This window comes from Gopherus evgoodei, chromosome 4 (genome assembly GCF_007399415.2).
Source record: "Gopherus evgoodei ecotype Sinaloan lineage chromosome 4, rGopEvg1_v1.p, whole genome shotgun sequence".
Lineage (NCBI taxonomy): Eukaryota > Metazoa > Chordata > Testudines > Testudinidae > Gopherus > Gopherus evgoodei.
The window spans coordinates 32880426-32895213 of record NC_044325.1 but is presented as its reverse complement, the minus strand read 5'-3'; the positions used below and the strand labels follow the sequence as shown (position 1 = coordinate 32895213).

The 14788-nt window shown below is 38.7% G+C and overlaps 1 protein-coding gene across 1 annotated transcript in view; it reads right to left on the bottom strand.

Annotated features, from left to right (window-relative positions):
- The window catches only part of CATSPERB (cation channel sperm associated auxiliary subunit beta), an 85661-nt gene that overhangs the window by 55062 nt on the left and 15811 nt on the right, over positions 1–14788 (bottom strand). Inside the window, exons 7-14 of the mRNA XM_030559495.1 lie at positions 13338–13430; positions 12239–12357; positions 9404–9436; positions 8744–8810; positions 6235–6281; positions 5301–5453; positions 1129–1281; positions 351–495 (exon numbers count right to left, since the gene is read on the bottom strand). Coding sequence (XP_030415355.1) covers positions 351–495; positions 1129–1281; positions 5301–5453; positions 6235–6281; positions 8744–8810; positions 9404–9436; positions 12239–12357; positions 13338–13430 — 810 coding nt within the window. The remainder of the gene's footprint in view (positions 1–350; positions 496–1128; positions 1282–5300; positions 5454–6234; positions 6282–8743; positions 8811–9403; positions 9437–12238; positions 12358–13337; positions 13431–14788) is intronic.

Here is a 14788-nt window from a genome sequence, read left to right as displayed (position 1 = left end):
TGCTTTTATAAAACTCCCACTGACTTCAGTCACAGTGTGGAGCATACCATTACTGATGCTCAGCCCAAACAGATTATCTGCTTTGCAGTTTTAGATGTGTATGTTAATGTTAGCAATACAAAGAGTTTTTCCAACCTAATGACAGTTGGTTCAGAATTTAACAGAAGATATGAATTGAATAATTATATTTTGTAGCAGTTTAAAAGACTTCTTGTATCCCTTCAGCCAATGTACTGTAAAATAATGGTAACAAAGAACTAGCTTTAACTGTTTTTCCCGGTGCATGGTTAGCAAAGCAGCTGCCCTGGGTCAGTTCCTGATCACTGCAGAACTAATTCTGAGTTCCTCACCTGCCTTAGTAAAGAAGATGTTTCCCTTGTCCGTCACAAATGCAACTGAGTGACTATAAACACACGTATTTGTTTTTATAATTATTTCATTCTCCAGAGTGATTAACAACATAAAAGTGTTGCCTCCATCATCAGAAAACCAGACCTGTGGAAAAGAAACTAGTGTAACTGTTGAACTGCTATCTGCCTTCATAGTTTGCTCACAGAGTATTATAGAGACAGAATCTTTTTCAAATTAACATTTGCCGGAAATAATCAAAGTAAACACCCCAGCCTCACAGTTATAAAAATGCAATACATTTTATTGCATACATACATAAGTATTACAGAAATATCAGGCTGTCCCAAAATCTACAACTTGATGTTTTAGAAAATAACCCCTATCTGGCAATACGTTTCCCTGTAACTAAAATTTGTTCATAATTAAGTATAACTCACTTCTTGAGTATTTCCTCTCTCCCTCTCCCCCTGGAATTAAAGGTCTATCCTTACTTAAGATGAGCAGTACTTCACCCCACAAAGTCTCGCTTGATTTAAATGAGACTATTCACAGACTCTGTTCAGTGGTAGCAAGCACTGCAGAATGAGGCCCTGTGAGAAGTTATTTCTTCCCACAGTTAGAAAATGCATGACATTTTCTCAATTTGATCTTGCTTCTGCTGAAGTTGATAGGAGTTTTACAAAATTTCATCAAGAAGGATAGAACTGGACCTTTCATTCCTAAAAATCACCATTAAAGTTATACCTCACTTCCATATATATTCCCAGAGATGCACACCTGGCTTCCATAAACATAGAGAAAGTGACTTCCTGGGTGAAAAAACATTCCAAAAGGCAAAAACTTGGGGTCTGGAAACCAGAATACTGGAAATTTTGTTTGCCTGTTCAATTTGTGGTCTGTTATCTTGTACACCGAGACCAGTGCTTTATTCTAAAGAGAAAAAAATATTAACCATAGGCAGGTAAAAATTTTGCACAGTCATTAAACCACTAGCTAGAGACTATCATAAGAGACAGAATGTACAGCATATTTAAGTGGTTATAAATTTATGTCTGGCAAGTGACAGTAATACACAGAACTTAGAGAGAGAAACCTGCACATTATTGTGTAACTGGACACAAATTTTTGCTTTTCATTGACTGGTCTCTCTAGACTCTAGATTCTAGGACTGGAAGGGACCTCGAGAGGTCATCGAGTCCAGTCCCCTGCCCTCATGGCAGGACCAAATACTGTCTAGACCATCCCTGATAGACATTTATCTAACCTACTCTTAAATATCTCCAGAGATGGAGATTCCACAACCTCCCTAGGCAATTTATTCCAGTGTTTAACTACCCTGACAGTTAGGAACTTTTTCCTAATGTCCAACCTAAATCTCCCTTGCTGCAGTTTAAGCCCATTGCTTCTTGTTCTATCATTAGAGGCTAAGGTGAACAAGTTTTCTCCCTCCTCCTGATGACACCCTTTTAGATACCTGAAAACTGCTATCATGTCCCCTCTCAGTCTTCTCTTTTCCAAACTAAACAAACCCAATTCTTTCAGTTTTCCTTCATAGGTCATGTTCTCAAGACCTTTAATCATTCTTGTTGCTCTTCTCTGGACCCTCTCCAATTTCTCCACATCTTTCTTGAAATGCGGTGCCCAGAACTGGACACAATACTCCAGTTGAGGCCTAACCAGAGCAGAGTAGAGCGGAAGAATGACTTCTCGTGTCTTGTTTACAACACACCTGTTAATGCATCCCAGAATCATGTTTGCTTTTTTTGCAACAGTATCACACTGTTGACTCATATTTAGCTTGTGGTCCACTATGACCCCTAGATCTCTTTCTGCCATACTCCTTCCTAGACAGTCTCTTCCCATTCTGTATGTGTGAAACTGATTGTTCCTTCCTAAGTGAAGCACTTTGCATTTGTCTTTATTGAACTTCATCCGGTTTACCTCAGACCATTTCTCCAATTTATCCAGATCATTTTGAATTTTGACCCTGTCCTCCAAAGCAGTTGCAATCCCTCCCAGTTTGGTATTGTCTGCAAACTTAATAAGCGTACTTTCTGTGCCAACATCTAAGTAGTTGATGAAGATATTGAACAGAGCCAGTCCCAAAACAGACCCCTGCGGTACCCCACTTGTTATACCTTTCCAGCAGGATTGGGAGCCATTAATAACTACTCTCTGAGTACGGTTATCCAACCAGTTATGCACCCACCTTATAGTAGCCCCATCTAAATTGTATTTGCCTAGTTTATTGATAAGGATATCATGCAAGACCGTATCAAATGCCTTACTAAAGTCTAGGTGTACCACATCCACCGCTTCTCCCTTGTCCACAAGGCTCGTTATCCTATCAAAGAAAGCTATCAGATTGGTTTGACATGATTTGTTCTTTACAAATCCATGCTGGCTATTCCCTATCACCTTACCACCTTCCAAGTGTTTGCAGATGATTTCTTTGATTACCTGCTCCATTATCTTCCCTGGCACAGAAGTTAAACTAACTGGTCTGTAGTTTCCTGGGTTGTTTTTATTTCCCTTTTTATAGATGGGCACTATATTTGCCCTTTTCCAGTCTTCTGGAATCTCTCCCATCTCTCATGACTTTCCAAAGATAATAGGTAGCGGCTCAGATACCTCCTCTATTAACTCCTTGAGTATTCTAGGATGCATGTCATCGGGCCCTGGTGACTTGCAGGCATCTAACTTTTCTAAGTGATTTTTAACTTGCTTTTTTTTTATTTTATCTTCTAAACCTACCCCCTTCCCATAAGCATTCACTATGTTAGACATTCCTTCAGACTTCTCAGTGAAGACCAAAACAAAGAAGTCATTAAGCATCTCTGCCATTTCCAAGTTTCCCGTTACTGTTTCTCCCTCCTCACTGAGCAGTGGGCCTACCCTGTCCTTGGTCTTCCTCTTGCTTCTAATGTATTGATAAAAAGTCTTCTTGTTTCCCTTTATTCCCATAGCTAGTTTGTGCTCATTTTGTGCCTTTGCCTTTCTAATCTTGCCCCTGCATTCCTGTGTTATTTGCCTATATTCATCCTTTGTAATCTGACCTAGTTTCCGTTTTTTATTTTGTAGGTCATGCATGCAAGATCTCGTGGTTAAGCCAAGGTGGTCTTTTGCCACATTTTCTATCTTTCCTACCCATTGGAATAGCTTGCTTTTGGGCCCTTAATAGTGTCCCTTTGAAAAACTACCAACTCTCCTCATTTGTTTTTCCCCTCAGTCTTGATTCCCATGGGACCTTACCTATCAGCTCTCAGAGCTTACCAAAATACGCCTTCCTGAAATCCATTGTCTCTATTTTGCTGTACTCCCTTCTACCCTTCCTTAGAATTGCAAACTCTATGATTTCATGATCACTTTCACCCAAGCTTCCTTCTGCTTTCAAATTCTCAACAAGTTCCTCCCTATTTGTTAAAATCAAGTCTAGAACAGCTTCCCCCCAGTAGTTTTTTCAACCTTCTGAAATAAAAAGTTGTCTGCAATACAGTCCAGGAACTTATTGGATAGTCTGTGCCCCGCGGTGTTATTTTCCCAACATATATCCGGATAGTTGAAGTCCCCCATCACCACCAAATCTTGGACTTTGGATGATTTTGTTAGTTGTTTAAAAAAAGCCTCATCCACCTCTTCCACCTTGTTAGGTGGCCTGTAGTAGACTCCTAGCACGACATCACCCTTGTTTTTTACCCCTTTTATCCTAACCCAGAGACTCTCAATACTTCCGTCTCCTATGTCCATCTCCACCTCAGTCCAAGTGTGTACATTTTTAATATATAAGGCAACACCTCCTCCCTTTTTCCCCTGTCTATCCTTCCTGAGCAAACTATACCCATCCACACCAACATTCCAATCATGTGTATTATCCTACAAAGTTTCAGTGATGCCAACAATGTCATAGTTGTATTTATTTATTAGCACTTCCAGTTCTTCCTGCTTATTACCCATACTTCTCGTATTTGTATGTAGGCATCTACGATACTGGTTTGATCTTGCCTCCCAGTTTTGCCCTGACCCTCCTTTCTCTCTGCCATTATAGCCCACGCTCCCTCTTGTTTCCGACCCATCTCCCAGGTCTTCATGTTCCCCACTTACCTGTGGGCTTTGCTCACCTGTCCCCGTGGAACCTAGTTTAAAGCCCTCCTCACTAGGTTAGCCAGTCTGTGTGCAAATAGGGTCTTTGTGTTCAAATAGAAACATTCCCTAATTTCTAGTAATTGAAGGAAAAGGCTTTTGTGGCATTTAGAAAAGATAGAAAAGGGGTTGTGAATAAAGCAGAGGACTGGGAACCAGGAGAGCTGCGTTTTGTTTCCAATTGTGCTACAAGACATCCTGGGAACTGCTATTAAATGTTTGATTTTCCTCGTCAAAATATAGTTGCTCGTGAAGAGCTATTTGCACAGAAAACCTTTTTTCAGTGCAAGGCACCTAAAGAAGGACCCATTTTATATACGGAAATAAAGGAGAAACATCCCATTACTACTTCACACTTCTGTAGCACATTCCACGCAAAGATTTCAAAAAGTACTTGCAAACACTAGGGTGAAGTTCATCCCTGTGCAGAAGTCCAACACCAAGCCAATGCACCACTTCCACCCAATACAGGCCTTGCTCTGGACTTCTGCACAGGGGAGAATGTCACTGTAGATTAATAATTTTTTATTATCTTCATTTTACAGATGGGAAAACTAATGCACAGAAAGGTGAATGACTTGCCCAAAAAGCAAACCAGTGCAAGAGTCAGGGATGGAACTCAGATCTCCTAAGTTTCAGTTCCCCTCCTCTAATACTCACTGATACAGTTTGGCATCCTTTATCCAAAAAACATTGTCTTGAACAGAACAACAGAATGGCATGGAAGGATGGACAATTTAATTTAGATTATAAATTAAAGTGCAGATGTGCTAAGTGGTGGAAATTATGCCTGGGGTTCCATACTGTACCTGAACAGTTATAAGACCTATTCCAGTGTTCTGCTGATAGTCAATAAGAAATGCCACTACTCGTCTAGAAAGTGTCTTTCCACCATGAAATCTATGGGGCAAACAACTGTACCATTCTGTATATGGATCATTACTATAGAAACAGGTAGATACCTAAGAGGAAGGAAATATGTGATTAGGAACTCAATGTGGTGAAAGTTTGAATGGGTTTGTATGTAGTGTATCATCAGCTTGGTTTCAGAACAGAATGGAGGACTAGATCCTCAGCTGGTGTAAATTGGCTCAGCTCCATCGACTTTCATGAAATGCTTGTGAGCATGAGACTAACAAAACTGCACAAGCCTTCGCACAAATCCCTTCAGCAAGACCAAACTCAGTCTTATTCAGTTCCTGGGTTTCTTCTTTTGGGCAGAAATTGACAACTATCTGGAAGCCAACCTCTACATTGGATTTGTGATATGGACAAATGGGAACTAGTAAGTACGTGGAAATTAATGAGAATTTTCTTGGAGTATTAAGGAAGCAGCTCAAGTAAACAATTGCAACTTTAGGCCCTTTAAGCTGCAACTACATCCATGTAGACAGCCCTTTGTGCCCATATAGAGCCTAATTGACTTTAGTGGGATCCACATTGGTGCTGGGGCCACCTGTGTTACCCAATGGAAGTATCAATGGGGTCATAGTATGAGCTAAATGGTATTGCATATTAATTTGGAAAGCAATTTTAAAGCTAGGAAACTAACTGGGAGACATATAGCGTGCCGACTTTTTACTAATGAGCTATGACATCAAGATTTTACATGTTCAGACAGAAAAATGACACAGAAATAGGAAGTTAAAAATATAGACTGATATCAATGGGAATACTGTTGCATTAGTACTGCAGTTACGATCAACCAGTGCAAACCTTACCTGGTTTACGGCATTACCATACCTGGCTTAATGTCTTATCTTTGTTGAATGAGAGACTAATGTAATCCACTAGGGAAAAAACAAAGGTATTATCTAAACACTGAAGTCAGCATGCAATAGCTGTAATATAGTTTTGTAAAAAGACCAGTATGGTTTCATCTTTATGGGACAGATTTCCCAGAACTGGGGCCAGTTCTTCAAAACAGCTCAGTACCCAACATGCTCAGCACTTTTGAAAATAAAGGCTTATATCAGTTCATATAATATATATATCATATATATAAAAAATTTATACTCCCTCCTTCACATACACCAACTCTGTTCCTTATACAGAGGGAGAACCTGTACAAGCTGATTTGGGTTTCGGCAGGTTGGAAAGGAAATGATTGCCTCTGTGGTATGTGCCACATTTCATCCAACCCTACAGAGACTCTTCCCTGGGTTCTTTTTCGGGTTCCAGTTCTACCTGATTCTCCATCCCACCAGAGTTTAGGTCAGTTACATTGTGTCCTCCTCCACCATTTGAAAATCCCCTTCAGGGTTTGGTTCAAATAACACTTTTGGTTGAGGGAACTCCAAGAAGGCTGCTGGGAGTTTGGCTCAGCACTCGTGGAGAGACAGGAAGCCTTTAAGTGGCAGTCCCTCTTAAAGGGAGAATCCTCAGGAGGATTCTTCAAAATCTGTGAGTTTAAGGGTTAGAGCAGTAAAATAAAAAAATATTTTTTAGATATGAAAAGTACTTTTTAGTCAAAGGATAACTGGAAAAGTCTAAAAATGAAAAAGTGAAAAGCTGTCTGTTGCAAAGCTAGAACCTCCTGCAGCTAAGCCGTCATTATACCAAGTGAGAACAGAAAACGGCTGAAAGATCAGAAAGCACTGTCAAAAAGGCACTTAGCTACATGGGGAACAATTTTAGGATAACTGTTTCTTTTATTTCCCCTTGATGAAGAGGCTTGGAGGGGAGGTGGATCTGCAAGAAGATATATGTACAGTAGAACCTCAGAGTTCCGAACACCTCAGGAAAGGAGGTTGTTTGTAAATCTGAAATGTTTGTAACTCTGAACAAAACATTATGGTTGTTCTTTCATTGACTTAATACAGCTTTGAAACTTTACAATGCAGAAGAAAAATGCTGCTTTTAATGATCTTAATTTAAATGAAACAAGCACAGAAACAGTTTCCTTACCTTGTCAAATCTTTTTTTTAACTTTCCTTTTTTTTTTTAACTTAGCAGTTTACATTTATCACAGTACTGTACTGTATTACTTTTTTGTTGTTGTCTCTGCTGCTGCCTGATTGCGTACTTCCAGTTCCAAATGAGTTGTGTGGTTGACCGGTCAGTTTGTAACTCTGGTGTTCGTAACTCTGAAGTTCTACTGTATTCTGTTCCATACCTCCTGTTTTAATCCTTTTTCCCCACTCCCCTCTCTTACACTAAAGTGGTCCACTAATCTGGGAAATTATAACCAATTAACAAATGAGTAAGGTAAATGACAAATTTGGGATATGTTCCCCTTGGAAGCTCTCAATCACTGTGATCTCAATGACGACGGGGCACTGACAGACAGAGAGGATCCCCATATAGAGGGTTTTCTGTACTTGATCCAAAGCCAGTCTTAAGGCATGCTCCATCATTATAGATCTGTACTTAATTTCCCTGTTTTATGGAATCTTCCCTTAAAAAGCAGACTTTACACTTGCTGGGAATGTGAGAGTCCTCCCAAACAAGAATGCAGGGGGAATGCCTGTCATCTAACAGGGATTGCTTGTTGACAAGAGAAAGACCTTTTACATCTCAGTGGAGCCCAGCATCCCCAACAGAAGAAAAAGTTGTTCAAACCCCTCAATAGGGGAAAAATAAAAATAAAAGTGTGTATGTGTGTGTGCACAACGTACATATTTTAAGAAAAAGAAAGAAAAAAGAGGAACATACCATTCCAACTATCAGGTACTAATCTACTATGACTAAGAAACTAACTATAAGCAAAAACACTAATAAAGAGTGAGAACAGATACACAGTAAAACAGGCACATTTCTGGGATGCAGGTGGGTGAGAAGGAACTGAGGAAGTTTGCCCATGCAGCCTATATAGCCTGGTATGGGGCACAAGGATGTTGTGGCACATGCATGGGAGAACATGCACTGCTACCCAAAAATCTCCCATCAAAGGTGCAGAACACATACGCACCTAAATGTAACATCCACAGAGACACCACTCAAAGAAGAACACAGCACCTGCTACTGTTTTTTAGCATTTTCATGAGTACATAAGTTGTGGAGATGGTTTGGGGATCAGCCCCTAAACTAAAAAGACACTTTATAGTTAAGGCTGGGATTTTCAGAAGATCCTAAGGGAGTTTGGTCCCAAATTCCATGGAAATTGAGTGGGATATGGGTGCCGAACTCCTGTGCAACCCCCAAGTTAAGTGATTAATGCGAACACAACTCAGTTCATAACTATGCTTTACTATTTTTTCCTTTTCTCCCTCCATTTCATAGATTTAAAAATGTTTACATCTGAACTTCTCACCTTCATAGCTCTCTGCATTAGCTAGACATTGCACATTATACCATACATTTGCGCTGAAATAATCATCCTGTGAGAAACAGAGGGAAATATATAATTAAAATAATTGCATCCCTTTGTGATGTAATTTTTCTGTACATAAATAATGGCTTAGTTTGCATTAAAGAATCCTGCAAAGGCACTGGAGGGTGCAAGGAGGGTTGGGCTTGATCAATAATGTAGATAAGAATAAATACAAGTTGATGGGGAAAGAAGAGTCGGAGAATACAGCCACTTCCTGAATTTCCAAGTCAGGAATAAGAAAGGCCTGAACATAAAGCTGTTGGAGGTGTAATTTTTCAAACAACATGTGAAACTAAAGCCTTGATAAGTGGTAGTCATTAAAAGATCCCGTGATAATGCTACTCAGTGTCTACAGCCAAGTTTCAAATCTGAGAAAGTAAATTGTGCATGCCTACAATTCTACTCTGCTGTATATTCTTAGTAGGCTGGCCTAACTTAAAATGTTTTTGTGAACTGTTAGGCATTTGTGTGTTCTAACCCAGAAATTACAAAATATTTCTGGGTTTTTAAATATTAATTCACTTGTGTAAAGTGATCTCGTATTGTGAACCATGTAAAGCAAACAGAAAATTAAGAAAACTGCTTTTCCAAGATTCTCACCCTTTCAAAGCCACAGAAGCTTGGTTTGGTGAACTAGGGAAAAAAAGAAAGCAAAAAATTAGTACAACTAGTATGTGATCATGTAATTAAAGATTATCATAATACATATGCACTAGGGGATGAATTAAGGTTGCACACACACAGCCTTAATTTTGGTTATTTACTAAATGTTGAATGCGTGACTTTCAACCTTAATAATGTTCTTTTAGCATAGTTTTTTGCATATAATATACATATAAAAAATCAATAGGGGAGGGCATTTCTTGGCATTCATGAATATAAGCATATTCAATTTCTCCAACCAGTCTTATCAAGAAATGCCTTTCCTATCAGTTATTAAATATGTTCATGATTAACAGAAATGATAGATGCGTTTGAGCTCCAGAGTTCAGATCTCAATTTGGTTTTGGAATTTCTTCAAGTTATTGGGATATTTGAATCCATGGTTTTGATTCAGGGCCCATCTCCAATATAACTCATTGAAAATCACTGGTTATCCAGTCTGCAATAACAAGCTGTAGAAACATGTACAGTACAAATTATTTAAAAGTTAATAGGATTTGTTTTGACAACTTGTAATTAGGAGTTTTTAATTATATAATATTTCAGTTACAGTCAGTCTAATTTTATTCTCATAGCTTCATTTTGTAAAGTATATAGAAGCACATGGAGCCAAATTCTTGTTCGCAGCTATACCCACACAGATCTCTGTTGATTAGCTCAGGTGTAAATAAGGACAAAATTTGGCCAGTGACATGTCTTTGAGCTTTAAATAAGGTAAACTAGTATCAAATCGGGCCAAATCCTTAAATCTTAATCCATAAATCCTTACTGCAGACAAAATGACCATTTAGTGAGTGAGTATAGACCCTCAGAACCTCCAACACCAATTGATAAAGGGTTGCTGTTCTGTACAGTAACTCCTATCAAACCTGATGCCACTCACTATACCTAAAACCTGCTTTCATGGTATTATCCATAAGTAGTGTCATTAAGGTATTAAATGAAAGCCAGTGACACACTCTTCATTAATACATTATGAAATGTATGTACTGACACTGTATAAGGAGTTATGTATACATACTGAAATATATTCTAAAGCTGTAACAAGGCAGAGTTGCAAATGGTTTTCTGCCAATGAAGCATGCCTATTCACCTATCCCTGTCTCTGATGTAAATTAGCCCAGTGAGGCAAACACAGGGAAGCTACATATACATCCAAGTCATCAGAGACCAGTGAAGTCAACAGGAAAGGAGCACACAGGAAATTAACAATGTGGGAAGAAGTGTTTTATCTAGAGTGCACTTCAAAGAATACACTTCAAAGGTTTACTGGACTGTATCTGGGGGAAAGGGACAGCTTTTATCCACCACCGAGGGAGGAAAGAAGGGCAGCACATTTTGCATTCATAAAAAGTGGATCCCAGCCATGCTCGGTGGTAGTGCTGGGAAGTTGTTTAGATGGAGAACCTACTTCAGACAAGGATTTGAGCTGTTAACATTAAGTTAAGACTCTAAGAGCCATCTTATACTTCTGTTCCAATATTCTTACTCTCTACTTATTTAAGTCTTTGAATCTCTGTTCTTTATGAATAAACTTATTCTGTGTTTTTATATAATACATATCAGTGCTGTGTTATTAAGCAAAGTGGTCAGCTGAATCAAATAAGCTGATGTGTACTGTATATAGCTCCCTTTGATGACAGCAAAACCCGGTAATTCGTGAAAGCATCCAGTGATGGGGCTGAACCTGGAAGGGTTGCTTTTAGAGAGGCTGAGGTTCTGGAGTCTACCTTTTGTACCTGCAAGGCAAAGTAAGGACTGGTAGAGCTCTAAGGAGATTGTTTGAGTAGCTAACAGACTGGTGGTGTCAGGGAGCAGACAAGCAATTCAGCACAAGCTTGTCTTTCTCACTGAGACAGGGATGTGGGTAACAGGGTGACTCTCAGTCCTGGACATCCTAAGAAAGCATCGTAGTGTGGAGTTAAAAATAGAAGAAGATTTCAGAATTTGGTCCACTGTAAGCAGTTAGGGACATAACGAAATAAGTTGCTTATAGAGAGTATATGTGTGCGACTAAAAAGATTGAGCCTGCAAATAAGAATTAATATCTTTCACTTCAGTGGAACTATTCACATGTTTAAAGTTAAGCGTGTGCTTAAGTGCTTTTCTGGATGAAGACCAGAAGGCTCAGCATCTTGCAGCATCAAATTCTAAGTGATCAACCAACCTTCCACTTACCACTAGTGCTGATCAAATGAATTGGCCTTGCCACGTTACTTGTGGCACAGCCAATCATTTGAAAAGATGGATCCAATCCTTTGGCAAAGCAACTCTGGTCAACACATCCATATGTAGGTTTCGGAACATGTAAGTTAGCAAATCCATTGAAAACCCTGCTTTCAGACTAACAGAGTAAAGGAACTTCTTGTATGGATAGTTTAAATTAGATGACCCAAAAGATCTCTTCTGGCATTAAAGTTTATTAATCTAATAAATAGTTAAAAGGAGCATTACTAAATGTGCTACATTTTTCACAAAACATTCTTACAATAAGATTACTCTACAAATTAACCATTATGCTATGGGACAGTTGTATTTCCTTGTTCTGAATTTTAACAATTCTGAATCTTCCTTTATTCCTACTTTCCTAATCTCATGTTAAAAGGCTAAGAAAAAGGTAATCCCGCTAGCCACACAAGTTAAAATCTCCCTTACTATATTTCCACGAGGATTTCTCCAAAAATAACTGCACAATTATGCAAATTTTTATTTGTCTTAAACTTTGCAAATATGGCTTTATAAGTTACATAATTTATAAACAAACTCACATACATTTAAAATCCTTCCAGTTGGATAGCGTAGATCTTGACTGATGAAAAGGCCCAATGTAGTGAGGATTATTAAACGATTATTCGTTAAGATTATATTCACAAGTGAAAGGCCAGCACAGTCTTATGGAAGAGAAAAAACAGCACTATGAATAATCACTGCTTTGTTTTGTGCATTCACAAATCTGTCATGACTGTAGTCTACGCTCAAGCCAAAGAATCACTTAGCCATTTAGAACATTTGTGGGTATCATTACAAGTGCTCAGTTCCCCTCTGGATTCAGCATATAAAATAATGAGAGACATTTTTACAAATCATGTAGGTTTTAGAATTTGACACTAAGGCCATTTAGCTGGCCAGCCTGAACCTGAAAATAAGGCCAAAAGGATAGGTAGAGTGGAATTAGGATTGTTTTTTTGCTGCTTCAGAATAGCTTCAAAAACCATATCTCTTTCTTCCTATTGGAACTGATTATTCCTTTTGCCTTGCAGGTTATAGCACGGACCCTTTAAGAGCTTCCTAGGTCAGCTCAGCACTCACCCTGTACTTTAGTACTTCTCATCTTACAAAGCACTGGAAGATGTCCCTTTCCAGAGCACACTTTCCACTCCAGTTAGCTAGAAGGGACCACCGGGGCAACTCTGTAATGTCCTTTTCTCCTCTCTGACAGGGTTCAAAGCACTACCTGCGATATTTACCTTTTCTCTAGTCGGGATTGAGAATGTGGTCCAGCAAGGGACCAAGGCTATTTCAAATTAGTTTCTACTACTTGCCACTGATCTAAGCAGGCCTTCCTTCTCTATGCATGCCTGCTATGCATTTATAAATTTTGGTTTTATTATTATTTCTTAAGTTTTTTGATTTTGTTATTGACAATTACATACACATTATGCTATATTTTGATGTAATTCAAGATGATCTCTACTGACCTCAAGGGCAGCAAAAAATGTGGGCAGAAATGGGTCAGGGCATCCCATCACGGTTCTGTCAACACAAGTCTAAGTGAAGACTTGAGTCTCTCACATGACAGCGTAATGAATGTGCCACCCAAGCAATCATGAACACTGCACTTGTTAAATTATTAAGAACAAGAAGGAAGTACCATCATCTAGGAGACTACACAGGCTGTTTGTCACATTGAACCACTGTGTTTCTCGAGATATAAATCCAGACCGGGTAACTCCTAAATAAATTCCTACAAATAAAAAAAAAGAAGAGGAAGATTGATGTAGCAATGAAAGGAAAAAAGGACAACCTAAAAGCAGATGTCTCACAATTTGTAAAAGTATCTTCTGGTATAATCATATGAGGCCAAATCCTATACTCTTCACTCTGGAAAAACTCCCACTGACTTCATAGGACTAACTGCAGGGTTGGAAATGCTATCGTCTATTGATCACTTCAAATACAGCAACTCTGTGTAACTTTTGAGTGAACGAGAACTGCGTAAGGACTTCAGAATCTGGCTACAGACATCAGAGGTGTTTGAAAACTCCATTGTCTTGGTTTTGAACCACTTTTGGAGCTTTTAACTTGAATTTTGGGTCTGAAACTCCAAATCAAAAAGTAAAGCTCAGTTGAAACTGCCAAGTTTTACCCATTTTCATACTGTGATTGGGAAACCACAATCAGGTTCAGATGGTGACTTTCCAAATCAATCAGTACCACATAGTTTTGATATGAACACCATAAATGAGACCCATATTTATTATTGAAATGTGAGACTAGAACTAATTTTAAGGATTTGCAGACTTTTTAGGAACACAAACTGAGCCGTGATTTTTATTTATTAAACGCTCAATGCACCTGACCAGATGAAGGTCCAGACTTATAGTGGTGCAGATTTCTTCCCTTATTTTAACTAAGCACATCTTGCTTTTGAGGGTTATTGTTGAAAGTTCAGGAAGCATTTCAATGGAATGAGAGTAGTCAGTCAGCACAGAGATAAAAAAAGGAAGAAGGAAAGATGTATCTGACAAGAGTGAAAAGATTTACACGGTGAGTTTGTCATGAATTATGAAGTGCCCTGGTCCCTTAAAAGCCAGTTTTAACCATTCATTTTTATGGGATCAGGTTTTTCCTCAGCTGAGTTTGACCATGTCGTGTTTGTAATGAAACTTGGAACAGCAGCTACAATAAACATTTCAGTGGGAATTCTATCAGGTGTCTCAGTCCTGTATTTCAAGCACTGATGTTATGATTTCATTGAAATTAGTGACTGAGAAACTGCACAAAAGTTCAGATAGTGTTTTTGTTACCCAAAACTCCAAAAACTAATGTGTAAATCTTAACAAACAGGCTTTATTGGAGTTCTAGTAGATCATCTGGCTCTGAAATTTTGTGACATTAATGAATGTAGTCATGAGATTTCCTTTTCCTGTCCTGGCCAAAAAGCAGGAAGGGCAGAGGAGTATGGAAAGTTTTAAAAAGAAAAAAAATTGCAAAGAAATTGTAGATTTGGTTTAGTTTTAGTTTTGGGAGAAGTTTCAGGCTTTGCTACCTCATGAAATAAAAAGTTATTTACCCTACAATAGCTGGCTCTTCAAGATGTGT